We start from the raw sequence: 24,424 nt of genomic DNA, 5'->3' as shown, positions 1-24,424 counted from the left end.
TTCTGTGATGAACTACTCTCCAGTAAGGGAGCAGGTACAGTTACCTCGTCAAGTTCTACTTTCCTCCCACTCACTTCTTTCGAGAGAAACTCCTTCTCTAGAAATGATCCATTCTTAGCAACGAATGTTTTGCCTTCGGATCTGTGATAGAAGGTGTACCCAACAGTTTCCTTTGGGTATCCTATGAATACACATTTCTCCGATTTGGGTTCGAGCTTATTAGGTTGAAGCTTTTTCACATAAGCATCGCAGCCCCAAACTTTAAGAAACGACAACTTTGGTTTCTTGCCAAACCACAGTTCATAAGGCGTCGTCTCAACGGATTTTGATGGTGCCCTATTTAACGTGAATGCGGCCGTCTCTAAAGCATATCCCCAAAATGATAGCGGTAAATCAGTAAGAGACATCATAGATCGCACCATATCTTTCCCTGAGCTTTATTTCTCTAATTTGGTTTTTCATAAATTTAGGGTCCCATTTGCACTGCAGCCCTTTTATAAATCCATTCAAAAATTCCACCAAAAATTGGAGATGTCATGTGATGTTTTTAAAACACTTTTATGCAAAAATATATTTCATTCCTTGAATATTTTGAGTTCTACACCTAGTTTCCAAATCTGGTCCAGTGGGCAGTTTTGCACTACAACCTATTTAAATATTTCTTTAAAGCTTCCACCAAAATTTTGGGATGTCAACAGGAGTATATTAACTAACTTTTTGCAAAAAAAACCAGTGTTGTTCTTTGAAAAACTTGAGTGAATCAACCTCATTTCCATTCTGGTCCAACTTGATGATTTGTACTACAACTATATTTTAACTTGCTGCTTTTGTTGTGATTCCTTTTCCTACTTGTAGTCCTCCCTGCAAACCCTTAAGTCCAAGAGCATGAACCCATTGGGAGATTTTTGGTCCATACATTGATGCCATTTACCTTCTGTCCAGAACTGAAGATTTGCAAAACTTGCACTAGCAAGTTTCTTCTTTTGGCAAACTAACCTCACCATCCTCTCTTTCATCTAAATAGACCCCACTCTGGAAGATTTGACCACTCCAAGAAATGCCTAGGTGCATGTGGCATTCTGTCAAACACTTTATGGGCATGACCAGTTTTGACATGAGTTTTAGTTTGCACTATGAACTTGCTTCCCTTGCCTAACCACCTTGTCCAATAAACTCCTAGCTACTCCTAACCTAGGTCTGTTAAACCCCAACCTCACCTGAGACCTCTAGCACGCCCTGGCATTTTGTCGAGCACGTCCCGTGCGTGCTCTAGGCACGAGCAGAGCACGCGTTTTGCACGTGCCGCGCCCGAGCCGCCGCGTCGCGCCCCTGGTTTTGCCCACTTTGCAGAGCCGCGCCACTCACTTGGCTGCTCACCGCATCATGCCAAGCAGCCCTGGTGCCCTGCAGCACCGCCGTCAGAGCCCCTTGGCGGCACGCCAACGTCCGCAGTGCGTCTCTGCCAGGTCGGCGCCGCCCGAGCCTCTCCCGCTCGCCACCTGCCCCTGGGGCAGCTCAGCCTCATCCACAAGTGCGTCCTCTAGCGCTCGTCGCCGCCACGTACTCCGCAGCAACAGGGAGGCGGTTCGCCGGCGAACCTATCCACGGCCGCCGCAAACCGACCTCGTTGCACTATAATAAGAGGCCCCCGAGCACGTCCCATTCCCCAGGCAGCCTCAAAACGCTCCCCTAGTTCCCCCGTGGCAGCCTATCGACCCGGGGAGGTCTTCTTCCCCATCTCCGGGAACCGCAGCCGCCGCCACTGTCCCGGCCATTCCGGCGCTACCAGAGCCTCCCCCTCTCCACTCTCTTCACCAGGAGCTCCCTCTCCCCCTCGTGAGTCCATGCCCCTGCTCAATTTTGATCGGGACTCGCCGCGGGAGAAAACCCACTCTGCCCGACGACCATCGTCCGCTGCGGAGCTCGTCGCCAGCAGCTCCGTCCACCTCAGAGACCAAAGCGACTACCGGAGTGAACGCCTCGACGCCCTGAGACCACAGATGGCCTCGGTTTCCCGAACAGTGCCGCCGTTCACCGGCGAGCATCGCCGGAGTCCCGCGTCCATTGGGCAGAGGAAGAGGAGGAAGGAAAGACCAGTCAAACCTGACCAGTGGGCCAGGCGGGCCCACTGTCAGTGACTCACGCGCCGTCCACGCTGGAGTAAGTGGAAGCGTAAATTCAAAATGCGCCTTCGACGTGGTCAGTTCGAATCATTTTTCCTTTTTCTGTTTTATTTTTTTAAACAGATTTTGACCACAACATTGACTGCCTATAACTTTTTAATGATAACTCCAAATGAATTGATTCTTTTTCCTACCTCTCTCAAATTTAATCTAGTTTATTTTAAGATTTATTTGAAAAAATTTCAAACAACTTTTTTGTGCTGTTTTGAAATTGTGTGTTGATTCAAATTTATTTAAAATAGGACCTTAGAGAGAGAGAAGCAAACTTTCAAAAAGTTTTGGAGTGCACCCTGCCTTTCCACACCTTGAAGGCAAGCATTCTGAACCCTGGCATCATATTTTGCATGCATTGTTTGACATGATCATGACACCACCTCAATACGTAGAACTCGTTATTTTATGTGGTGATGTGATCATTTGCATGAGTGCTTATTGGAAATTTCCTTGTTGTTGGAAATGGACATGCTTGTGATAGTGATCATCCTCATATGCCTTTCGTGCCTACCGGAAGGAAAACGGGAAAGTCTCTGTCTTGGGTAGACCCGAGCTTGTCCCTAGTTCCTCGTCGAGACGAGTGTGTCCGGCATGGCATGAGGGGTATGATGAGTGGTGATTCTGTCTGTTGGATGAAATATAGTCATTATGCTAATCATGCAAGGAATACTTAAACCTCCTGAGTCGACCATAGATCGAGTCTTGTTCCAGTAACCCCCATACTTGTTTCGTACTACCACTTGTCTCTACAACAAGTAGGGTACGGTTCAGTAAGTCGTCAACCCCTTTCTAGCACACACCGTACAGAGAGGCCATGGTGGAAGATACCGGTTGTAGCTGGTAGGCAGGCCACCTGGTCTGGGGGCATGAGTGTTTCCGGTTGAGACCGAGAGGGGAGGCCACCCTTAGAGCGCGCGATATAAATTTGATCCCATGCTACGCGAGGTTGTAGCCTCCCCACTTAGAGTTTTGCTTAACAAGTGTCATGGGTGATTCCAGACACCGATAAGTTAAGCTGGTGTGTGCAAGTTAGGTGTGTTTTCAACTAAAAGGCCGTAGACGGAATTAGTCCCGATGGACTAAAGGAATCCGTTACTCGTGGGTAAAGAGTACACCCTCTGTAGAGATTAAACCTATTCGAATAGCCGTGTCCATGGTTAAGGATTACAGTATGGGATGGGTCAAGTGTCAGTCTTAGTGTCGGTCTTCGAAGGAGAAACTGTTAAACCTGAACTGGGATCATGACTTGAGACTTGTGATGATTATGATTATTATTTTGTTGTGGACTAACCCGTTATATTATTTGAATTATCGAGTATCCCTGGGATGGTTCTACCTCCTAGATATTCACTGTGATTTTTTGTAAGCCCTTTATGTGGTGTCGCTGAGACGCCCGACTGTGGCATGTTTGTCATTTATTTTACTTTATAAGCCCTTTATGTGGTGTCCTTGAGACGCCCGACTGTGGCATGCTTGTTATTTATTTTACTTTATAAGCCCTTTATGTGGTGTCGCTGAGACGCCCGACTGTGGCATACTTGGTATTCATTTACTTGATAAGCCCTTTATGTGGTGTCGCTGAGACGCCCGACTGTGGCATGCTTGTTATTTATTTTACTTTATAAGCCCTTTATGTGGTGTCGCTCAGACACCTGACTGAGGCATGCTTGTTATTTACCATCAATTCGAGACGTCGCTTCAGACATCCAAATGGTGCATTTTATACCTACTCTGTCATTACATATTCATTGTTGCATATTAATAACCTGCTTGCATGCATCAAGGATTTTATTTTTATGACCGACGTTGTGATCATAGAATATATTTTTTGAGCATGTTTATCGATTGTTATATTATACATGTGTTCATAATGTTTGCGAGTACATTCAAAGTACTCACTGGCTTGTCCCTGGCTATTGTCTTGGCCAGATTTCTTGCGTGGAGAGGAGCGTTGTGATGACAGCCCCGGAACCTACGCAATGGTGATAGCAGCCTCGCGAAGATAGGAGTTAACCTGGTCAGCTGTTCCTGTGGGAAATGGAGTCCCATAGACGCTGATGATCCACAAACCGCTTCCGCCATTAACCACTAGAAACCATTTGTTGTACTCACAGACCAGAATGGTCTTGTACTGCATATTTTGTATTTTTCTTGGAATTTCTGTATCAAGTTGGTGCCTCATCAGCTAACAGTAATCCTGGGGCTGGTGAGCACAGGGGCCATTTTCTGGAAATTAATACCCGGAAAACCGGTCGCGACAAACTTGGTATCAGAGCCAGGCTGACCATTGGCTAATCCTATCTTAGCCAGGTCGAAAAATCTAGGTAGGCCAAACCACCAGACCTTAACCAAAACCCAGCCAAGCTTCTCGTGCAAGATAGCCACACAGTGACCCCGACACTTTTGGCAGTCGGTGCCCAACCTATCAACCTAGCCTGTCGATCACGCGCCAGTGACCGATGTCTATAATGTCTCATTCGCAAGCGTGCGAAGGAAGACTTCCCCTTTTTCTATAAAAAGGGCACGCTCGCCTCAACCCAGCATAGCACAACCTCTACCCCAAACCGAGCCATAATGCCTGGCCCCGTCGTGCACAATGAAACCACAACAACCAACCTTGGAGGTTTTGTGACCATACTCGCAAACCTCACCCGTCGTGCCTATGCGTTAGAAGAGCCTCCCGAATATGTTGTGTACCAAGGGTCCATGAGCGGTGAGAGCCGTCAATTCTGGGCCATTGTACACATCTACGGTAGGGGTCTGTCGCCAGAACGCCCCTACAGGTTCATCGAAAGGACAACTTCCTTTGAGCCACAAGCCATCCAGCTAGCTGCTCGAGAGGCTATAGTTCAACTCCGGCAGTTGTCGCCCAGAGTTAACTGTCGCTCATTCTACTACTACCCCAGACGTGAAGGGTATGGTAGACCACCCCAGGTTGCCAACGGAGATCACGAGACGGATCCTGCATTGTTGCACCTAGTGCACTATGTAGGTGCACTAGAGGAACTGTTCGATCAAATCACCATTGATCTGATCGCAGCTCGTGGAGAACTGGTTCATCGAGCCCCGGCGAGAGGAGAAGACGAGCCCGACGCTGACAGCCCAGTCGTGCTATTCGGACAACCAATCGAGACCTTGAGATCAGCCCCAACCATCAACCAAGGCGCTTTGATGACCCCAGAAGTGCTTCGTCGCCTTTTGGGAGCACACTCCAACGGGATTGTGGCCAACAATCCCCGCGATGGTCATCATCGCCACCCTGACCCTGCAATCCCTCAACCGCCTCCAGCTAATCCCGACGGTGAGACCCGTGGAGAAGCCTCAACATCCACAAGGCAAGCCCGCTTGGATATTAACGAGGTAGACTGAATCACTCGAATAATACCGAGTCTCAGTGTATCCACGCCTTATAATCGTGTGACCTTGTGAATTAACGCAACCTGTTGTTGTGCCTCTATTTTAGATAGTAACCCTGCATAGTTATGTCAGCACGCAGTTGCATATTTTTCCGAGCACAGCTACCAAAACCACCCCGATAACCCCCACAGTGATACGTCACTTTGGTGAAATATGTATCTGTGGCTTTGACCCCGACCCATGGAGCTGAGCTGGCAAATTAATTACCTTTCACCACGGTAAAATGACCCAGCTCCAGTGCTATAAAAAGGCCACCTCGTGACCTTGCCAAGCACCCCTCACCTTGTGCACCACCCTCACAACCATTCCTTGCCATGCCGAGCCCTACTATTTACCTGAGAACCCCAGATGCAACCCCGGGTAGTTTCGTCAAAATATTGTGGGATTTTACCTGCAGTACCATGGGTTCTACCCAGCCACCCCAGTACGAGCTGTTCAAATCGAGAATCACCCCATCCACCTCGAAATATTGGGCAGTAGTACACATCCCTCCCGTAAATCCAAACCAAGACCCAACGGAAGTTTCCTTCTTGGGGAAATCTATGCTGACCCCACTTATGGCCATAGAAGCGGCTGCACACGAAGCACTTGCCCGCCTTCGATTCGCGGTACCCTATGCCAGTGAAAGAGGATATTATTACTTTCCGAGCCGTGCAGCACCCGGAGAAGTAACATCTTTTCCCGGTGGACGGATTGAGAGAGACCCAGTACTGGCCAACCTGGTCCAGTACGTCATCGCTCAAGAAAGTTTGACCCGGCGAGTAATGGGATATCTCTAGAGTCTCGCGGATTTAAATCCTCAGATCGCCATCGGCAGACCACTGACGCCCGACCAGGAGAGACACATTCATCGGCTGGTCAATCCGTTTTCCCCGATAGAGGAGGAGTGCATCCCAGTACCAGAGACGTTTTCTCGGGACCCCGTCCAGTTACCGTTTGCATTATAGACGTCGCTGCTATGTTTATTATTGCAACATTTTTTTATGCATTGTAACATATGCGTGGTACCCCGAGTTTGCGCGGCGAGTAAATTATTTACTTTCTATTGATATGAGTAGTTCTGTTGCGGTTTGACTCTAATATATTACTGTTTTCTCTCGCAAAAAAAATCCTGGAGTGAGATTTCTTTTCCCTGAGTTGCGGCATCGTGTATCTTCTTACGACGTGGATTATTTTATTTCACACAGCATCACGGCAGCAGACTCACAACCGCTCGAACACATACACTGCTTGCAAAAACACGTAATCGTGGAGTATTTGTTTTTCAAAACAACTCTTAGCAAATCTCGAGGACGAGATTTTTTTTTCTTAAGGGGGGTAGTGTTGTGACACCCCAAAATTTTTAACCTTGTTTTATTAATTAAAATTTTGCCAGGAACTTAAAAATTGTTTTCTGGATTTCCTGTTGGTTTCAGAACCTTTCTTTTCTTTATTATTATGGAGTTTTTACCCCAAGTGGAAACTTTCCAATCATTATTGGACTCTTTTATCCTCTCAAATAAAACAATTCTTTTATCAGTAGGATTATTTATATAATTATCTTTCCCTGAGCTTTATATCTCTAATTTGGCTTTTCATAAATTTAGGGTCCCATTTGCACTGCAACCCTTTTATAAATCCATTCAAAAATTCCACCAAAAATTGGATATATCATGTGATGTTTTTAAAACAATTTTATGCAAAAATATATTTCATTCCTTGAATATTTTGAGTTCTACACCTAGTTTTCAAATCTGGTCCAGTGGGCAGTTTTGCACTACAACCTATTTAAATATTTCTTTAAAGCTTCCACCAAAATTTTGGGATGTCAACAGGAGTATATTAACTAACTTTTTGCAAAAAACCCAGTGTTGTTCTTTGAAAAATTTGAGTGAATCAACCTCATTTCCATTCTGGTCCAACTTGATGATTTGTACTACAACTATATTTTAACTTGCTCCTTTTGCTGTGATTCCTTTTCCTACTTGTAGTCCTCCCTGCAAAACCCTTAAGTCCAAGAGCATGAACCCATTGGGAGATTTGTGGTCCATACATTGATGCCATTTACCTTCTGTCCAGAACTGAAGATTTGCAAAACTTGCACTAGCAAGTTTCTTCTTTTGGCAAACTAACCTCACCACCCTCTCTTTCATCTAAAGAGACCCCACTCTGGAAGATTTGACCACTCCAAGAAAGGCCTAGGTGCATGTGGCATTCTGTCAAACACTTTATGGGCATGACCAGTTTTGACATGAGTTTTAGTTTGCACTATGAACTTGCTTCCCTTGCCTAACCACCTTGTCCAATAAACTCCTAGCTACTCCTAACCTAGGTCTGTTAAACCCCAACCTCACCCGAGACCTCTAGCACGCCCTGGCATTTTGTCGAGCACGTCCCGTGCGTGCTCTGGGCGCGAGCAGAGCACGCGTTTTGCACGTGCTGCGCCCGAGCCGCCGCGTCGCGCCCCTGGTTTTGCCCACTCTGCAGAGCCGCGCCACTCACTCGGCTGCTCACCGCATCATGCCAAGCAGCCCTGGTGCCCCGCAGCACCGCCGTCAGAGCCCCTTGGCGGCACTCCGGCGTCCGCAGCGCGTCTCTGCCAGGTCGGCGCCGCCCGAGCCTCTCCCGCTCGCCACTTGCCCCTGGGGCAGCTCAGCCTCATCCACAAGCGCGTCCTCTAGCGCTCGTCGCCGCCACGTACTCCGCAGCAACAGGGAGGTGGTACGCCGGCGAACCTATCCACGGCCGCCGCAAACCGGCCTCGTTGCACTATAAGAAGAGGCCCCCGAGCACGTCCCGTTCCCCAGGCAGCCTCAAAACGCTCCCCTAGTTCCCCCGTGGCAGCCCATCGACCCGGGGAGGTCTTCTTCCCCATCTCTGGCAACCGCAGCCGCCGCCACTGTCCCGGCCATTCCGGCGCCAGCAGAGCCTCCCCCTCTCCACTCTCTTCACCAGGAGCTCCCTCTCCCCCTCGTGAGTCCATCCCCCTGCTCAATATTGATCGGGACCACCACGGGAGAAAACCCACTCTGCCCGACGGCCACCGTCCGCTGCGGAGCTCGCCGCCGGCAGCTCCGTCCACCTCAGAGACCAAAGCGACTATCGGAGTGACCGCCTCGACCCCCAGAGCCCGCGGATGGCCTCGGTTTCCCGAACGGTGCCGCCGTTCGCCGGCGAGCATCGCCCGAGTCCCGCCTCCGTTCGGGCAGAGGAAGAGGAGGGAGGAAAGACCAGTGAAACCTGACTAGTGGGCCAGGCGGGCCCACTGTCAGTGACTCACGCGCCGTCCACGCTGGAGTAAGTGGAAGCGTAAATTCAAAATGCGCCTTCGATGAGACGAGTGTGTCCGGCATGGCATGAGGGGTATGATGAGTGGTGATTCTGTCTGTTGGATGAAATATAGTCGTTATGCTAATCATGCAAGGAATACTTAAACCTCCTGAGTCGACCATAGATCGAGTCTTGTTCCAGTAACCCCCATACTTGTTTCATACTACCACTTGTCTCTACAACAAGTAGGGTACGGTTCAGTAAGTCGTCAACCCCTTTCTAGCACACACCGTACAGAGAGGCCATGGTGGAAGATACCGGTTGTAGCTGGTAGGCAGGCCACCTGGTCCGGGGGCATGGGTGTTTCCGGTTGAGACCGAGAGGGGAGGCCACCCCTTAGAGCGCGCGATATAAATTTGATCCCATGCTACACGAGGTTGTAGCCTCCCCACTTAGAGTTTTGCTTAACAAGTGTCGTGGGTGATTCCAGACACCGGTAAGTTAAGCTGGTGTGTGCAAGTTAGGTGTGTTTTCAACTAAAAGGCCGTAGACGGAATTAGTCCCGATGGACTAAAGGAATCCGGTACTCGTGGGTAAAGAGCACACCCTCTGCAGAGATTAAACCTATTCGAATAGCCGTGTCCATGGTTAAGGATTACAGTCTGGGATGGGTCAAGTGTCGGTCTTAGTGTCGGTCTTCGGAGGAGAAACTGTTAAACCTGAACTGGGATCACGACTTGAGACTTGTGATGATTATGATTATTATTTTGTTGTGGACTAACCCGTTATATTATTTGAATTATCGAGTATCCCTGGGATGGTTCTACCTCCTGGATATTCACTGTGATTATTTTTAAGCCCTTTATGTGGTGTCGCTGAGACGCCCGACTGTGGCATGCTTGTCATTTATTTTACTTTATAAGCCCTTTATGTGGTGTCGTTGAGACGCCCGACTGTGACATGCTTGTTATTTATTTTACTTTATAAGCCCTTTATGTGGTGTCGCTGAGACGCCCGACTGTGGCATACTTGTTATTCATTTACTTGATAAGCCCTTTATGTGGTGTCGCTGAGACGCCCGACTGTGGCATGCTTGTTATTTATTTTACTTTATAAGCCCTTTATGTGGTGTCACTCAGACGCCTGACTGAGGCATGCTTGTTATTTACCATCAATTCGAGACGTCGCTTCAGACATCCGAATGGTGCATTTTATACCTACTCTGTCATTACATATTCATTGTTGCATATTAATAACCTACTTTCATGCATCAAGGATTTTATTTTTATGACTGACGTTGTGATCATAGAATATATTTTTTGAGCATGTTTATCGATTGATATATTATACATGTGTTCATAATGTTTGTGAGTACATTCAAAGTACTCACTGGCTTGTCCCTAACTGTTGTCTTGGCCAGATTTCTTGCATGGAGATAAGCATTGCGATGACAGCCCCGGAACCTACGCAATGGTGATAGCAGCCTCGCGAAGATAAGAGTTAACCTGGTCAGCTGTTCCTGTGGGAAATGGAGTCCCATAGACGCTGATGATCCACAAACCGCTTCCGCCATCAACCACTAGAAACCATTTGTTGTACTCACAGACCAGAATGGTCTTGTACTGCATATTTTGTATTTTGCTTGGAATTTCTATATCAAGTTGGTGCCTCATCAGCTAACAGTAATCCTGGGGCTGGTGAGCACAAGGGTCATTTTCTGGAAATTAATACCCGGAAAACCGGTCGCGACATCTCCCCAATTTCAGACATAACGACGAACAAACGCGAGGAGTAAGAAAAGGGCAAGAGAGAGAGAGGAGAAAATTGGGAAAGAGAGGGCGAATAAAATGGCAAGCGTGAAGTGGGGGAGAGGAAAACGAGAGGCAAATGGCAAATAATGTAAATGCGAGGGAGATGAGTTTGTGATGGGTACTTGGTATTTTTTGACTTGAGCGAAGACCTCCCCGGCAACGACACCAGAAATCCTTCTTCCTACGTCTTGAGCTTGTGTTGGTTTTTCTTGAAGAGGAAAGGGTGATGTAGCACAGTAGAGGAAAAGGTGATGTAGCACAGTAGCGTAAGTATTTTCCTCAGTTTTTGAGAACCAAGGTATCAATCCAGTAGGAGGCTCCTCACAAGTCTCACGAACCTACACAAACAAGCAAAGAACTCGCAACCAACGCGATAAAGGGGTTGTCAATCCCTTCACGGCCACTTGCGAAAGTGAGATCTGATAGAGATAATATGATAAGATAAATATATTTTTGGTATTTTGTGATATAGATTGGAAAAGTAAAGATGCAAATAAAAGTAAATTGAAAGCGTATATGATAAAAGATAGACCCGGGGGCCATAGGTTTTACTAGAGGCTTCTCTCAAGATAGCATAAGTATTACGGTGGGTGAACAAATTACTGTCGAGCAATTGATAGAAAAGCGAATAATTATGAGATTATCTAGGCATGATCATGTATATAGGCATCACGCCCGTAACAAGTAGACCGACTCCTGCCTGCATCTACTACTATTACTCCACACATCGACCGCTATCCAGCATGCATCTAGAGTATTAAGTTCATAAGAACAAAGTAACACATTAAGAAAGATGACATGATGTAGAGGAATAAACTCATGCAATATAATATAAACCCCATCTTTTTATCCTCGATGGCAACAATACAATACGTGCCTTGCTTCCCCTGCTGTCACTGGGAAAGGACACAACAAGATTGAACCCAAGGCTAAGCACTTCTCCCATGGCAAGAAAGATCAATCTAGTAGGCCAAACCAAACCGATAATTCGAAGAGACTTGTAAAGATAACTCAATCACACATAAAAGAATTCAGAGGAGATTCAAATATTTCTCATAGATAAACTTGATCATAAACCCACAATTCATCGGATCTCGACAAACACACCGCAAAAAGAGTTACATCGAATAGATCTCCACAAGAGAGGGGGAGAACATGGTATTGAGATCCAAAAAGAGAGAAGAAGCCATCTAGCTAATAACTATGGACCCGAAGGTCTGAGGTAAACTACTCAGAACTCATCAGAAGGGCTATGGTGTTGATGTAGAAGCCCTCCATGGTGGATTCCCCCTCCGGCAGAGTGCCGGCGACGGCTCCAAGATGGGATCTCGCGGATACAGAAGATTACGGTGGCGGAAATATTTCTTTGGTGACTCCTTTGATGGTTTCAGGGTATATGGGTATATATAGGAGGAAGAAGTACGTCGGTGGATGCCCGAGGGGCCCACGAGACAAGGGGCGCGCCTATAGGGGGGGCGCCCTCCGCCCTCGTGGCTTCCTCAATTGTTTATTGACTTGCACTCCAAGTCCTCTGGATCACGTTCGTTCCAAAAATCACGCTCCCGAAGGTTTCATTCCGTTTGGACTCCGTTTGATATTCCTTTTCTTCGATATACTGAAATAAGCAAAAAACAACAATACGGGCTGGGCCTGCGGTTAGTAGGTTAGTCCCAAAAATGATATAAAAGTGTAAAGTAAAGTCCATAAACATCCAAAACAGGTAATATAATAGCATAGAACAATCAAAAATTATAGATACGTTGGAGACGTATCATTGATCAGAGGCAACTTCTACGAGAGAGGTGAACTCTAGTGGTGAACATCATCAGCGAAGGAAGAGGAAACCCTAGTCGGGGGACTACAGGGGTTAAAATGTTCACCTGGAATACTATCAAAAGCCTATTGCCCATGTGCATCCTAATCATACATATGCCCTTTGTGTGCTAATTGTATTTGTATCTTTGATGTTTGCTACATTATGAGTCGACATAAAACGTCCTTTTATAAAAACAATCAACTCATCAAGCCATATCATGATCATTCATGTGGTTTGTCCACAAGGAAGTGATTCTTACAAAGGATAATTTTTTTAGGCGAAGATGGGTTGCTAGTCCTCGATGTTGTTTTTGTGACCAGGATGAAACAATTCAACATCTTTTCATTGACTGCCCCCTAGCCAAGCTCCTTTGGCACACGATTCATATAGCCTTTAGCATAATCCCGCCAATTAGCATTGACATGTTGTTTGGGACATGGCTAACTGGGGTGGAGCCTATTAATGCGGAACCCGGATAGGAATATGCGCATTACTATGGGCTATATGTAACTGCAGAAATGATATGCTTTTTAATAGATTTTTTCTTTTGCAGATTGTCTTCAGAGCTGCTACTTGGATCTGTACGGTCTGCAGGAAGCTTTTGGTTACTGGGTGCAACCAGTAATCGACGGTAACATGGGATATGTATAACCGGTTTGGATGGCGATACACTAATAGGATAGGTGTTTAGTCATCTTAGTCCTATCTTTCTCGGTTGTGGCATTCCGTTATTTTTAGATTTTCATGTTTGAGTCTTGCTCCTGCTGTGAGCTGTACTGGATTACAGACCTTGTGTCACTTTGTTTTGTTTAAATAAAATGGTCGTATGCATCATTCTGTTGCAAGGTCAGGCATGTTCCCTTTTTCAAAATAAAAATAAAAAATATCATGATCATTCAAAGGTACCAGTGCAGTTTTCAGTAATCAAATCGTACGGTTCAGCTGATACACACGAATCAGACGTGAATTCTGTGCTTACACCCGATCTCGTGGAACCAATCGCACACGCGGTGTGTTATCTGGACGTTCGACGATCAGTAGCACGTCACCTACTAGGATGCTACTAACCGATGACAGGGATCGGAGCATATCCCTCCGGTTCGTCCACCTTAGCCGCAGGAGCGACGGCAGCGACGACCACGGCGGCGCCGAAGAGCACGACGACGAGGGCCGTGAAGTTGACCAGGAGCGCCTCCGGGCCGTACTTGTCGAGCCCGGAGCTCTGCAGGAACGTCATCTTCTCCAGGAACCCGAGCTCCGCCGTTGCCAGCGTGAGCACGTAGACGAAGAGCCCGAACAACGCGTGCCACGGCAGAGCCCCGCGCCTCACGTCCGGCGCCGCCCCGGGGAAGAAGAACGTCACGAACCCAAATATCCACTGCAGATGGAGTACACATTAGCCGACCCGCAGGAAGAATACTCTGCAAATGCTGTAGACGCCATGGCGTCGGTTTGAGTTACCTGGATTCCGTAGAGAGAAATGGCTCCGATCCCGAGCCAGGAGTGCAGGCTGTAGAGGTTGGCGATCCCGCTCTCGTTGTGGAACTTGAAGGCGCAGTAGATCCCGACGGCGCCGAGGACGATGGCGATCGCGTGGAGGATCAGGTGGGTCAGCTTGGCCGTGTCGTGGCTCAGGCCCGGAAATACCTTGTAGACCATTATGGCTGCCAGGGTGGATTGTTTGAGAGAAATTAACCGATCTGTGTTTCTAGTACATATGTACACTGTACAGTACCACCAACAGAGGCAAAAAAAGATCAGGGAATTCTTGTACGGTTCTTTAGCCTTACCTTCACTGCCAAGGATAATGAAGCCGATGAGCATAAGAACAGGGTGGACCTGCATTTTAGAGCACAAGAAAGTATGAATAATTGATTATCTGGGAATAACAACGCAATTAAGTTAAACAAAAAAATCCTGACAAGTCTAGCTTGGAACAGCAGGCCAATATTCAAGTACCCAACCATTCAAAATAGGATGGCTTTCCATGTGCTCTGTCCAATCTTATCATTGCTTTGAAGTCTCACTGCTATTTTATGGGGTCCAATTAATTTCTGATCTACAAGTGCCAGAGCATTCATTGACAAGGAACATGAGCTAGTTGCAGGGCAATCGAGATTCAAGAGCAGCTGAATTTCTCAGTTGCAGCATTTTTTATTGTTGCCCCCGATCCCCATTTCGAGCATGGTTCTCCCCTAGATACTACTACCTCTGTTCCTAACTATAAGACGTTTTAGCACAGTGAATCAATCGGATACAAGCCAAGAAACCAACAGCTCGAAGCTAGAGCTGAGGCTAGCCTATTCATGTGATACGGGAGGATGACTAATTTTTCCCTACAACCTCAAGGTGGGTATCGAATAATTATCTCTGTTCCTAAAGCTTCCACGGTGATGTGACTTGCAACTGAAGCGATCGTAAGCCTATGCCTATCCGGTGGGGGCGGTTTGCTACAGGGGAAAAGAAGAAGAAAACAGAGCGGCGACTCACGTTGAAGATGAGGTTCTTGTTGACCGCCTCGAGGGCGAGGCCGCCGCGGAAGTGGATGCACCAGACGAGCACCATGGCCGCCGCCGCCGCGCCCAGCGCGTGCGCCGCGTAGGTGAACGGCGTCGCCTTCACGCCCAGCGCACCCGCCATCTCGCCCTGCCTTCCTTCTTCCTCCTCTGGTCCCCGGCAGGGGTAGCTTGGCTCACTCTCTATCTGTCAGGCCGGCTAGAAGCAGCTGGCCTCGATCAAGGCACGACGAAAGACGGGGGAGTGAGGAGAAGCGTGTGCCCTGCGCACGGCCTAGAGCAGAGAGCAGCTAGCGAGAGGAAAGCCGAGTCTTGGCTTTTGCTTTCGCCTCTTTCGGTTCGTGTTTTGTTGATGTGGTGTGTGGACGACTCGGGTTTGGTGCTGAGCCTGAATAGGGCGGATGCTGTCAAGGCCGGGAAGGCGTCTTCATCCATGCGTGGATCTGGAGAGGTGGATGGGATTTGACGGGAAGGTTTAACCTGCCCGATCTGAATTTTTGCATCCTTCCGTGGAACTCCCAAGTAAACAAACAAACAAAACGGAGTCGCTCGACGGTGGCACCATGGGGGTTTATTTATTTTCGCTCTGGCCCATATGGAAGGAGGGTGGCAGCGTGCTCAAGGTTTTCTTTTTGCGACTGTGCAACAGCAGACTTTCATTAACTACTCCTGGCCACGAAGTAGGGTGGCAGCTCGACTGTGCAACAGCGTGCTCAAGGAGTAACAACTAAGCAGGAGCACGATCATACTGCCTGGCCACGAAGGCTACAACCTGATGATTAAGCCAAGTGGGCATTTTTTCCCCAATGGAGTTGCTAAGATGGGCGTCGGGCGTTGGCTGCCATGGTTGATTGATGATTGTTCCGTTCCGTCCGTAACGGGCTGAAACGAGTTCCCGCGATTGTCCCATCAACAGGATTTGGGGTCGTTGCGATGGGGCACACCGCTGCAACCTGCAATGAATTATCTGCAAACTGGGGCGGTGAGCGGAGGCAGGTGCCCGCCGTGCCATGCGATGCCGATGCGGGTGAACACGGCCGAGTTGAACAGAAGGGCGCGCACGAGATCCACGTACCAGACTGAGAAGCCTTATCTGCCGGTCATGATGTCAAGTCTGAACCAATTGGAATGGCAGGTACGTCAACTCAAGTGGTATTCCAACGGCAACCCGCAAAAAAAACTCCGCATCCATATGCGGACAGGGGGCACTAGTCCGCAGCCACGGATGCCGAAGGCCACCATCCAACGCTAGCCACATATTGTTTGTCAGTAAATTCAAATTCAAATCTACGTTGATCCACACAACGCGCCGGATCACATCTGCCCCGGACTGCATCCCTGATTACAATCAAAAAGAGGCAAATATGCTTAGGTTTTTACATGCCCAAAACGAAAAGAACATCAGCCCGACAGTCCGTGCATTTCTGCCCTGCCGACGGGCCATCCCAGCAAGATGCTTCCTGATCAAGGAGGTGCCGTCTCCGCCGCGTAGGCAACCTCCGCGTCCACGTCCACCTCTGCATCCGCCGTGTCCTCATCTTGCGCCACCGCCAACTCATTTTTCTGCCGCACCAACATCTGACAGCGGAACGATTGCACGATAATTCTAGCATCGATATCCAAAGAGTCGATATTCAAGGTCAATATCTTGGCGTTCTCTGCATTGGTGGCGATCTTCACCCTCTTTTCCTCGAGCGCGGCCTTCTTCTCCTCAAGCGTCGCCTTCCTCTCCTCGATCATGGTCCTCCTCTCTTCAAGCTTGATCTTCTTCTCTGTCGCATCCATCAACTGCTTGAATCTCCCCGCCTTCTGCTCCTCCTTGATGCCCGAGCGCCTCACGCCTTCTTCGCCAAGATCTCCACGAACCTCTCCGTCAGCTTGGCCACCGCATCTTTTCGCTTCGCCCTCTCCTCCTCCCACTTCTTACCCCGCAGATTTCTTCTAACCTTCTTCGACGGTTCTTGGGCTGGGTCGGTATGGTCATCGGTTTCATCCTCGTTGCTTAGGCGGTGGTCTTGGCAATGAAAAGGTTCCACTTTGGCTACCCATTCGACTTCAACCAATAATGCATGACGGTGAAGGACTTCTTCTCCAGCTTCTTGTACACCACACAAGCACGAGTAGGCTACAAAAGTGAAATAATGCAATCCGTCTACTGAGCCACAAAACAATACATATCCGGCTAGTGATCTACAATACTAGAGCATATTCGGCTAATGATCAACAAAACTAGAGTATATCCGGCTAGTGATCTACAAAATTAGAGCATATTCGGCTAGTGATCAACAAAACTAAAGCATATCCGGCTAGTGATCAACAAAACTAAAGTATATCCGGCTAGTGATTGGTATGTCCATTTTGTATCATGTTTTCTTATCGATATTTATTGCATTATAGACTGTTATTTCACTTTATGATACAATTCTTATGCCTTTTCTCTCTTATTTTGCAAGATTCATATGAAGAGGGAGATTGCCAGCAGCTGGAATTCTGGATCGGAAAGGGCTATATCGAAGACACCTTTTCTGCACAACTCCAAATGACCGGAAAATTGACAAATATTTATTTTGGAATATATAAAATATAATGGAGAAGAAATACCATAAGGGGAACCACTAGGAAGCGACACGCCTAAAGGGTCCTCCCCCCTCCCGTGAGCTTGTCGCGCCCCTGGCAGGCTCTGGGGCCCATCTTATCCTATATGGTGCCATTTGACCTAGAAAAAATCGGAAGGAAGGTTTCGGGACGAAGCGCCGCCGTCTCGAGGCGGAACCTGGGCAGCAGCATTTTTGCTCTCCTGCAGAGCAATTTCGCCAGGAAAACTTCCCTCCGGGAGGGGGGAAATCGAAGCCATTGTTATCATCAATGATCCTCTCATCATGGGAGCACCAATCTTCATCAACATCTTCACCAGCAACATCTCAGGTCAAACCCTATTTCACCTCTTGTATTCAATCTTTGTCTCAAAACCTCATATTGGTACACGTGGGTTGCTAGTAGTGTTGATTACATCTCATAGTTAATGATAGTTGGTTTATTTGGTGAAAGATTAAGTGTTTAGATCCTTAATGATATTCAATACCCCTATGCTCTTGAACACAGATGTGATTTTTGAGTAGTTACTTTTGTTCTTGAGGACATGGAAGAAGTCCAGTTATAAGTAATCATGTGAATTTGGTATTCATTTGATATTTTGATTATATGTATTGTGCTTTCCTTAGTGGTGTTATGTGAACGTCGACTATATGACACTTCACCATCTTTGGGCCTAAGGGAATGCATTATGGAGTAGTAATTAGATGATGGGTTGCTACAGAAGCTTAGAGCATCTCCAGCCGCCCCCCAACAGGCCCCCTAGGGCGCCTCTTTAACCGTCGGCATAGAAAAATAGCCCAGTCGCGCCCCCATGAGTTTGCCGGTTTGGGCCGAAATTGGCGCCGGCGGACCCAGGTCGAACACAGCGCGCTGGAGGCGACCTAGGGCGCCAGGGGGAAGAAAAATGGCGCGAAAACAAACCACGCCTGATTCCCCCTTGTGGGCCCACTGAGTCAGCGACTATGCCCGTCGTCCTCATCACCTCGCCTTGGCTCCCGCACGATTCAGTGTTGTCGCCGGCCAGCCTTCCATTGATGAAGGACGACGCGGTGATGGCGAGCCACCACCACGCGTCCACGCCATTTCCCGCCACGCGTCCACACTGCTCCCTGTTGGGTAACGTAGCATGCAATTTCAAAAAAAATCCTACGCTTCATGCAAGATCTATCTAGGAGATGCATAGCAACGAGAGGGGGAGAGTGTTTCCACGTACCCTCGTAGACCAAAAGCGGAAGCGTTTGCTTAACTCGGTCAATGTAGTCGAACGTCTTCTCGTTCCGACCGATCGAGTACCGAACGTACAGCACCTCCGAGTTCTGCACACGTTCAGCGCGATGACGTCCCTCGAGCTCTTGATCCAGCAGAGTTCGAGGAAGTAGATGAGTTTCGTCAGCACGATGGCATGGTGACGGTGATGGTGAAGTGATCCGCACATGGCTTCGCCTAAGCACTGCGAGAATATGACCGGAGACGTAGATGTTGGGGAACGTAACAAAAATTCAAAATTTTCTACGCATCACCAAGATCAATCTATGAAGATTCTAGCAACAAGAGAGAGGGGAGTGTATCTTCATACCCTTGAAGATCGTGATGCGGAACCGTTGCAAGAACGCGGTCGGTGGAGTCGTTCACAAGCGATTCAGATCGCGGCCGAATCCGATCTAAGCACCGAACAACGGTGCCTCCGCGTTCAACACACGTGCAACCCGGTGACGTCTCCCGTGCCTTGATCCAGCAAGGAGAGAGGGAGAGGTTGGGGAAGACTCTGTCCAGCAGTAGCACAACGGCGTGGTGATGGAGGAGTGTGGCACTCCAGCAGGGCTTCGCCAAGCAAACGAGAGATGAGGAGGGAGAGGGGTAGGGCTGCGCCAGGAGAGAGGGAAACTCATGTCTTTGGCAGCCCCAACACCCCCACTATATATAGGGGAAGGGGAGAGGGGGCTGGGCCCCTCCAGATCCCATCTAGAGGGGAGGGGCGGCGGCCAGGAGGGGAGGCTTGCCCCCCAAGCAAGGTGAAGGCGCCTCCCTCCCCTAGGGTTTTCAACCCTAGGCGCCTTGGGCCCTTGGGGAGGGGCGCACCAGCCCACTAGGGGCTGGTTCCCTCCCATATTCAGCCCATCAAGTCCCCCGGGGCAGGTGGGCCCACCCGGTGGACCTCCGGACACCTTTCGGTGGTCCCGGTACAATACCGATAACCCCCGAAACTATTCCAGTGACTGAAACTGGACTTTCCATATATAAATCTTTACCTGCGGACCATTCCGGAACTCCTCATGACGTCCGAGATCTCATCCGGGACTCCTAACAACCGGTAACCACATACAAACTTCCTTTATAACCCTAGCGTCATCGAACCTTAAGTGTGTAGACCCTACGGGTTCGGGAATCATGCACACATGACCGAGTCAGCTCTCTGGACAATAACCAACAACGGGATCTGGATACCCATGTTGTCTCCCACATGTTCCACGATGATCTCATCGGATGAACCATGATGTCGAGGATTCAATCAATCCCGTATACAATTCCCTTTGTCCATTGGTATGTTACTTGCCCGAGATTCGATCGGCGGTATCCCTATACCTTGTTCAATCTCGTTACCGGCAAGTCTCTTTACTAGTTCCATAATGCATGATCTCGTGACTAACTACTTAGTCACATTGAGCTCATTATGATGATGCATTACCGAGTGGGCCCAGAGATACCTCTCCGTCATACGGAGTGACAAATCCCAGTCTCGATTCGTACCAACCCAACAGAAACTTTCGGAGATACCTGTAGTGCACCTTTATAGCCACCCAGTTACGTTCTGACGTTTGGTACACCCAAAGCATTCCTATGGTATCCGGGAGTTGCACAATCTCATGGTCTAAGGAAATGATACTTGACATTAGAAAAGCTTTAGCAAACGAACCACACAATCTTGTGCTATGCTTAGGATTGGGTCTTGTCCATCACATCATTCTCCTAATGATGTGATCCCGTTATCAATGACATCCTATGTCCATGGTCAGGAAACCATAACCATCTATTGATCAACGAGCTAGTCAACTAGAGGCTCACTAGGGACATGTTGTGCTCTATGTATTCACACATGTATTATGTTTCCAGTTAATACAATTATAGCATGAACAATAGACAATTATCATGAACGAGGAAATACAATAATAACCATTTTATTATTGCCTCCAGGGCATATTTCCAATAGTCTCCCACTTGCACTAGAGTCAATAATCTAGTTCACATCACTATGTGATTGTAATGAATTCAACACCCATGGGGTTTGATCATATCTCGCTTGTGAGAGAGGTTATTAGTCAACGGGTATGAACCTTTCAGATCCTTGTGTGCTTTACAAATCTCTATGTCATCTTGTAGATGCAGCTACCACGCTCTATTTGGAGCTATTCCAAATAACTGTTCTACTATACAAATCCGGTTTACTACTCAGAATCATCCAGATTAGTGTCAAAGTTTGCATCGGTGTAACCCTTTATGACGAACTCTTTGACCACCTCCATAATCGAGAAAATTCCTTAGTCCACTAGTTACTAAGGATAACCTTGACCGTTGTCCTGTGATCCATTCCTAAATCACACTTGTACCCCTTGACAGACTCATGGCAAGGCACACTTCAGGTGCGGTACACAGCATAGCATACTTTAGAGCCTACGTCTAAAGCATAGGGGACGACATTCGTCCTTTCTCTCTATTCTGCCGTGGTCAGGTCTTGAGTCTTACTCAATACTCACACCTTATAACACAACCAAGAACTCCTTCTTTGCCGATCTATTTTGAACTCCTTTAAAATCTTGTCACGGTATGTGTTTGTTTGAAAGTACTATTAAGGGATATTGATCTATCCTTATAGGTCTTGATGCTCAATGTTCAAGTAGCTTAATTCAGGTTTTCCATTGAAAAACACTTTTCAAATAACCCTATATGCTTTCCAGAAACTATACATCATTTCTGATCAACAATATGTCAACAACATATACTCATCAGAAATGCTATAGTGCTCCCGCTCACTTCTTTGGAAATACAAGTTTCTCATAAACTTTGTATAAACCCAAAAACTTTGATCATCTCATCAAAGTGTATATTCCAACTCCGAGATGCTTACTCCAGTCCTTAGAAGGATTGCTGGAGCTTTGCATACTTGTTAGCATCTTTTAGGATTGACAAAACCTTCTGGTTGTATCACATACAACCTTTCCTCAAGAGTATCGTCGAGGAAACAATGTTTTGACATCCTATCTGCAGGATTTCATAAATAATGCAATAACTGCTAATATAATTTCAACAGACTCTTAGCATCGCTACGAGTGAGAAAGTCTCATCATAGTCAACTCCTTGAACTTGTCAGAAAACATCTTAGTGACAAGTCGAGCTTTCTTAATGGTGACACTTACCATCATTGTCCGTCTTCCTTTTAAAATCCATCTGTACTCAACAGCCTTACGACCATCTAGTAGTTCTTCCAAAGTCTATACTTTGTTTTCATACATGGATCCTTTCTCGGATTTTATGGCCTCGAGCCATTCGTCGGAATCCAGGCCCACCATCGCTTCTCCATAGCTCGTAGGTTCATTGTTGTCTAGCAACATGACCTCCAAGACAGGATTACCGTACCACTCTGAAGCAGTACGCGTCCTTGTCGACCTACGAGGTTTGGTAGTGACTTGATCCGAAGTTTCATGATCACTATCATCAGCTTCCACTTCAATTGGTGTAGGCGCCACAGGAACAATTTCCTGTGCCCTGCTACACAGTAGTGGAAGTGGTGGTTCAATAACCTTATCAAGTCTCAACCATCCTCCCACTCAATTCTTTTGAGAGAAACCATCCTCAAGAAAGGACCCTTTTCTAGAAACAATCACATTTTCTTCTGGATCTGAGATAGGAGGTATACCCAACTATTTTGGGTATCCTATGAAGATGCATTTATCAGCTTTGGGTTTGAGCTTATCAGCCTGAAACTTTTTCACATAAGCGTCGCAGCCCCAAACTTTCAAGAAATGACAGCTTAGGTTTCTCTAAACTATAGTTCACACGGTGTCATCTCAACAGAATTATGTGGTGCCCTATTAAAGTGAATGCGGTTGTCTCTAATGCCTAATCCATAAACGATAGTGGTAATTCGATAAGAGACATCATGGTATGCCCCATATCCAATAGGGTGCATCTATGATGTTCGGACACACCATCACACTATGGTGTTCCAGGCGGTATTTGTTGTGAAACAATTTCCACAATGTCTTAATAGTGTGCCAAACACGTAACTCAGATATTCATCTCTATGATCATATCATAGACATTCTATCCTCTTGTCACGACGATCTTCAACTTCACTTTGAAATTACTTGAACCTTTCAATAATTCAGACTTGTGTTTCATCAAGTAAATATACTCAGTTGTTGGAAATATGCCCTAGAGGCAATAATAAAATGATTATTATTATATTTCCTTGTTCATGATAATTGTCTGTTATTCATGCTATAATTGTGTTATCCGGAAATCATAATACATGTGTGAATACATAGACCACAACATGTCCCTGGTAACCCTCTAGTTGACTAGCTCGTTGATCAATAGACAGTCATGGTTTCCTGACTATGGACATTGGATGTCATTGATAACGGGATCACATCATTAGGAGAATGATGTGATGGACAAGACCCAATCCTAAGCATAGCACAAGATCGTGTAGTTCGTTTGCTAGAGCTTTTCCAATGTCAAGTACCATTTCCTTAGACCACGAGATCGTGTAACTCCCGGATACCGTAGGAGTGCTTTGGGTGTACCAAACGTCACAACGTAACTGGGTGACTATAAAGGTATACTACAGGTATCCCTGAAAGTATCTGTTGGGTTGACACGGATCGAGACTGGGATTTGTCACTCCATATGACGGAGAGGTATATCTGGGCCCACTCGGTAATTCATCATCATAATGAGCTCAATGTGACCAAGTGGTTGGTCATGGGATCATGCATTACGGTATGAGTAAAGTGACTTGCCGGTAACGAGGTTGAACGAGGTATTGGGATACCGACGATCAAATCTCGGGCAAGTAATGTACCGATTGACAAAGGGAATTGTATATGGGATTACTTGAATCCTCGACATCGTGGTTCATTCGATGAGATCATCGTGGAACATGTGGGAGCCAACATGGGTATCCAGATCCCGCTGTTGGTTATAGGCCGGAGAGCTGTCTCGGTCATGTCTACGTGATTCCCGAACCCGTAGGGTCTACACACTTAAGGTTCGGTGACGCTAGGGTTGTAGAGATATTAGTATGCGGTAACCCGAAAGTTGTTCGGAGTCCCGGATGAGATCCCAGACGCCACGAGGAGTTCCGGAATGGTCCGGAGGTGAAGATTTGTATATAGGAAGTCTAGTTTCGGCCACCGGGAAAGTTTTAGGGGTCACCAGTATTGTACCGGGACCACCAGAAGGGTCCCGGGGGTCCACCGGGTGGGGCCACCTATCCCGAAGGGCCACATGGTCTGAAGTGGGAAGGGAACCAGCCCCTGGTGGGCTGGTGCGCCCCCCTTGGGCCTCCCCCTGCGCCTAGGGTTGGAAACCCTAGGGGTGGGGGCGCCCCACTTGACTTGGGGGGCAAGTTCCCCCCTTGGCCGCCGCCCCCTCCCCCCCTTGAGATTAGATCTCTAGGGGGCCGACGCCCTCCCAGGGCCCCTATATAAAGAGGGGGAAAGGGAGGGCAGCCGTACCCTAGTCCCTGGCGCCTCCCTCTCCCCCCCGTAACTTCCACTCGCTGAGCTTGGCGAAGCCCTGCCGAGATCGCCGCTACTTCCACCACCACGCCGTCGTGCTGCT

At 47.6% G+C, this 24,424-nt stretch overlaps 1 protein-coding gene across 1 annotated transcript; it reads right to left on the bottom strand.

The window, feature by feature from the left end:
* Nucleotides 1–13,341: 13,341 nt before the first annotated feature.
* LOC119364891 (probable ascorbate-specific transmembrane electron transporter 2) lies at nucleotides 13,342–15,425 on the bottom strand. The gene is made up of 4 exons (XM_037630459.1): nucleotides 14,961–15,425; nucleotides 14,261–14,309; nucleotides 13,932–14,134; nucleotides 13,342–13,848 (listed from the first exon to the last, which is right to left on the bottom strand). The coding sequence occupies exons 1-4, from the start codon at nucleotides 15,108–15,110 to the stop codon at nucleotides 13,534–13,536; spliced, it is 717 nt and encodes a 238-aa protein (XP_037486356.1). The 5' UTR covers nucleotides 15,111–15,425; the 3' UTR covers nucleotides 13,342–13,533.
* Between the last annotated feature and the right edge of the window lie 8,999 nt (nucleotides 15,426–24,424).

The sequence above is a fragment of the Triticum dicoccoides genome, chromosome 2B (assembly GCF_002162155.2).
Source record: "Triticum dicoccoides isolate Atlit2015 ecotype Zavitan chromosome 2B, WEW_v2.0, whole genome shotgun sequence".
Classification (NCBI taxonomy): domain Eukaryota; kingdom Viridiplantae; phylum Streptophyta; class Magnoliopsida; order Poales; family Poaceae; genus Triticum; species Triticum dicoccoides.
The sequence above is the reverse complement of the archived record's forward strand: the minus strand, read 5'-3'. Positions and strand labels throughout refer to the sequence as shown.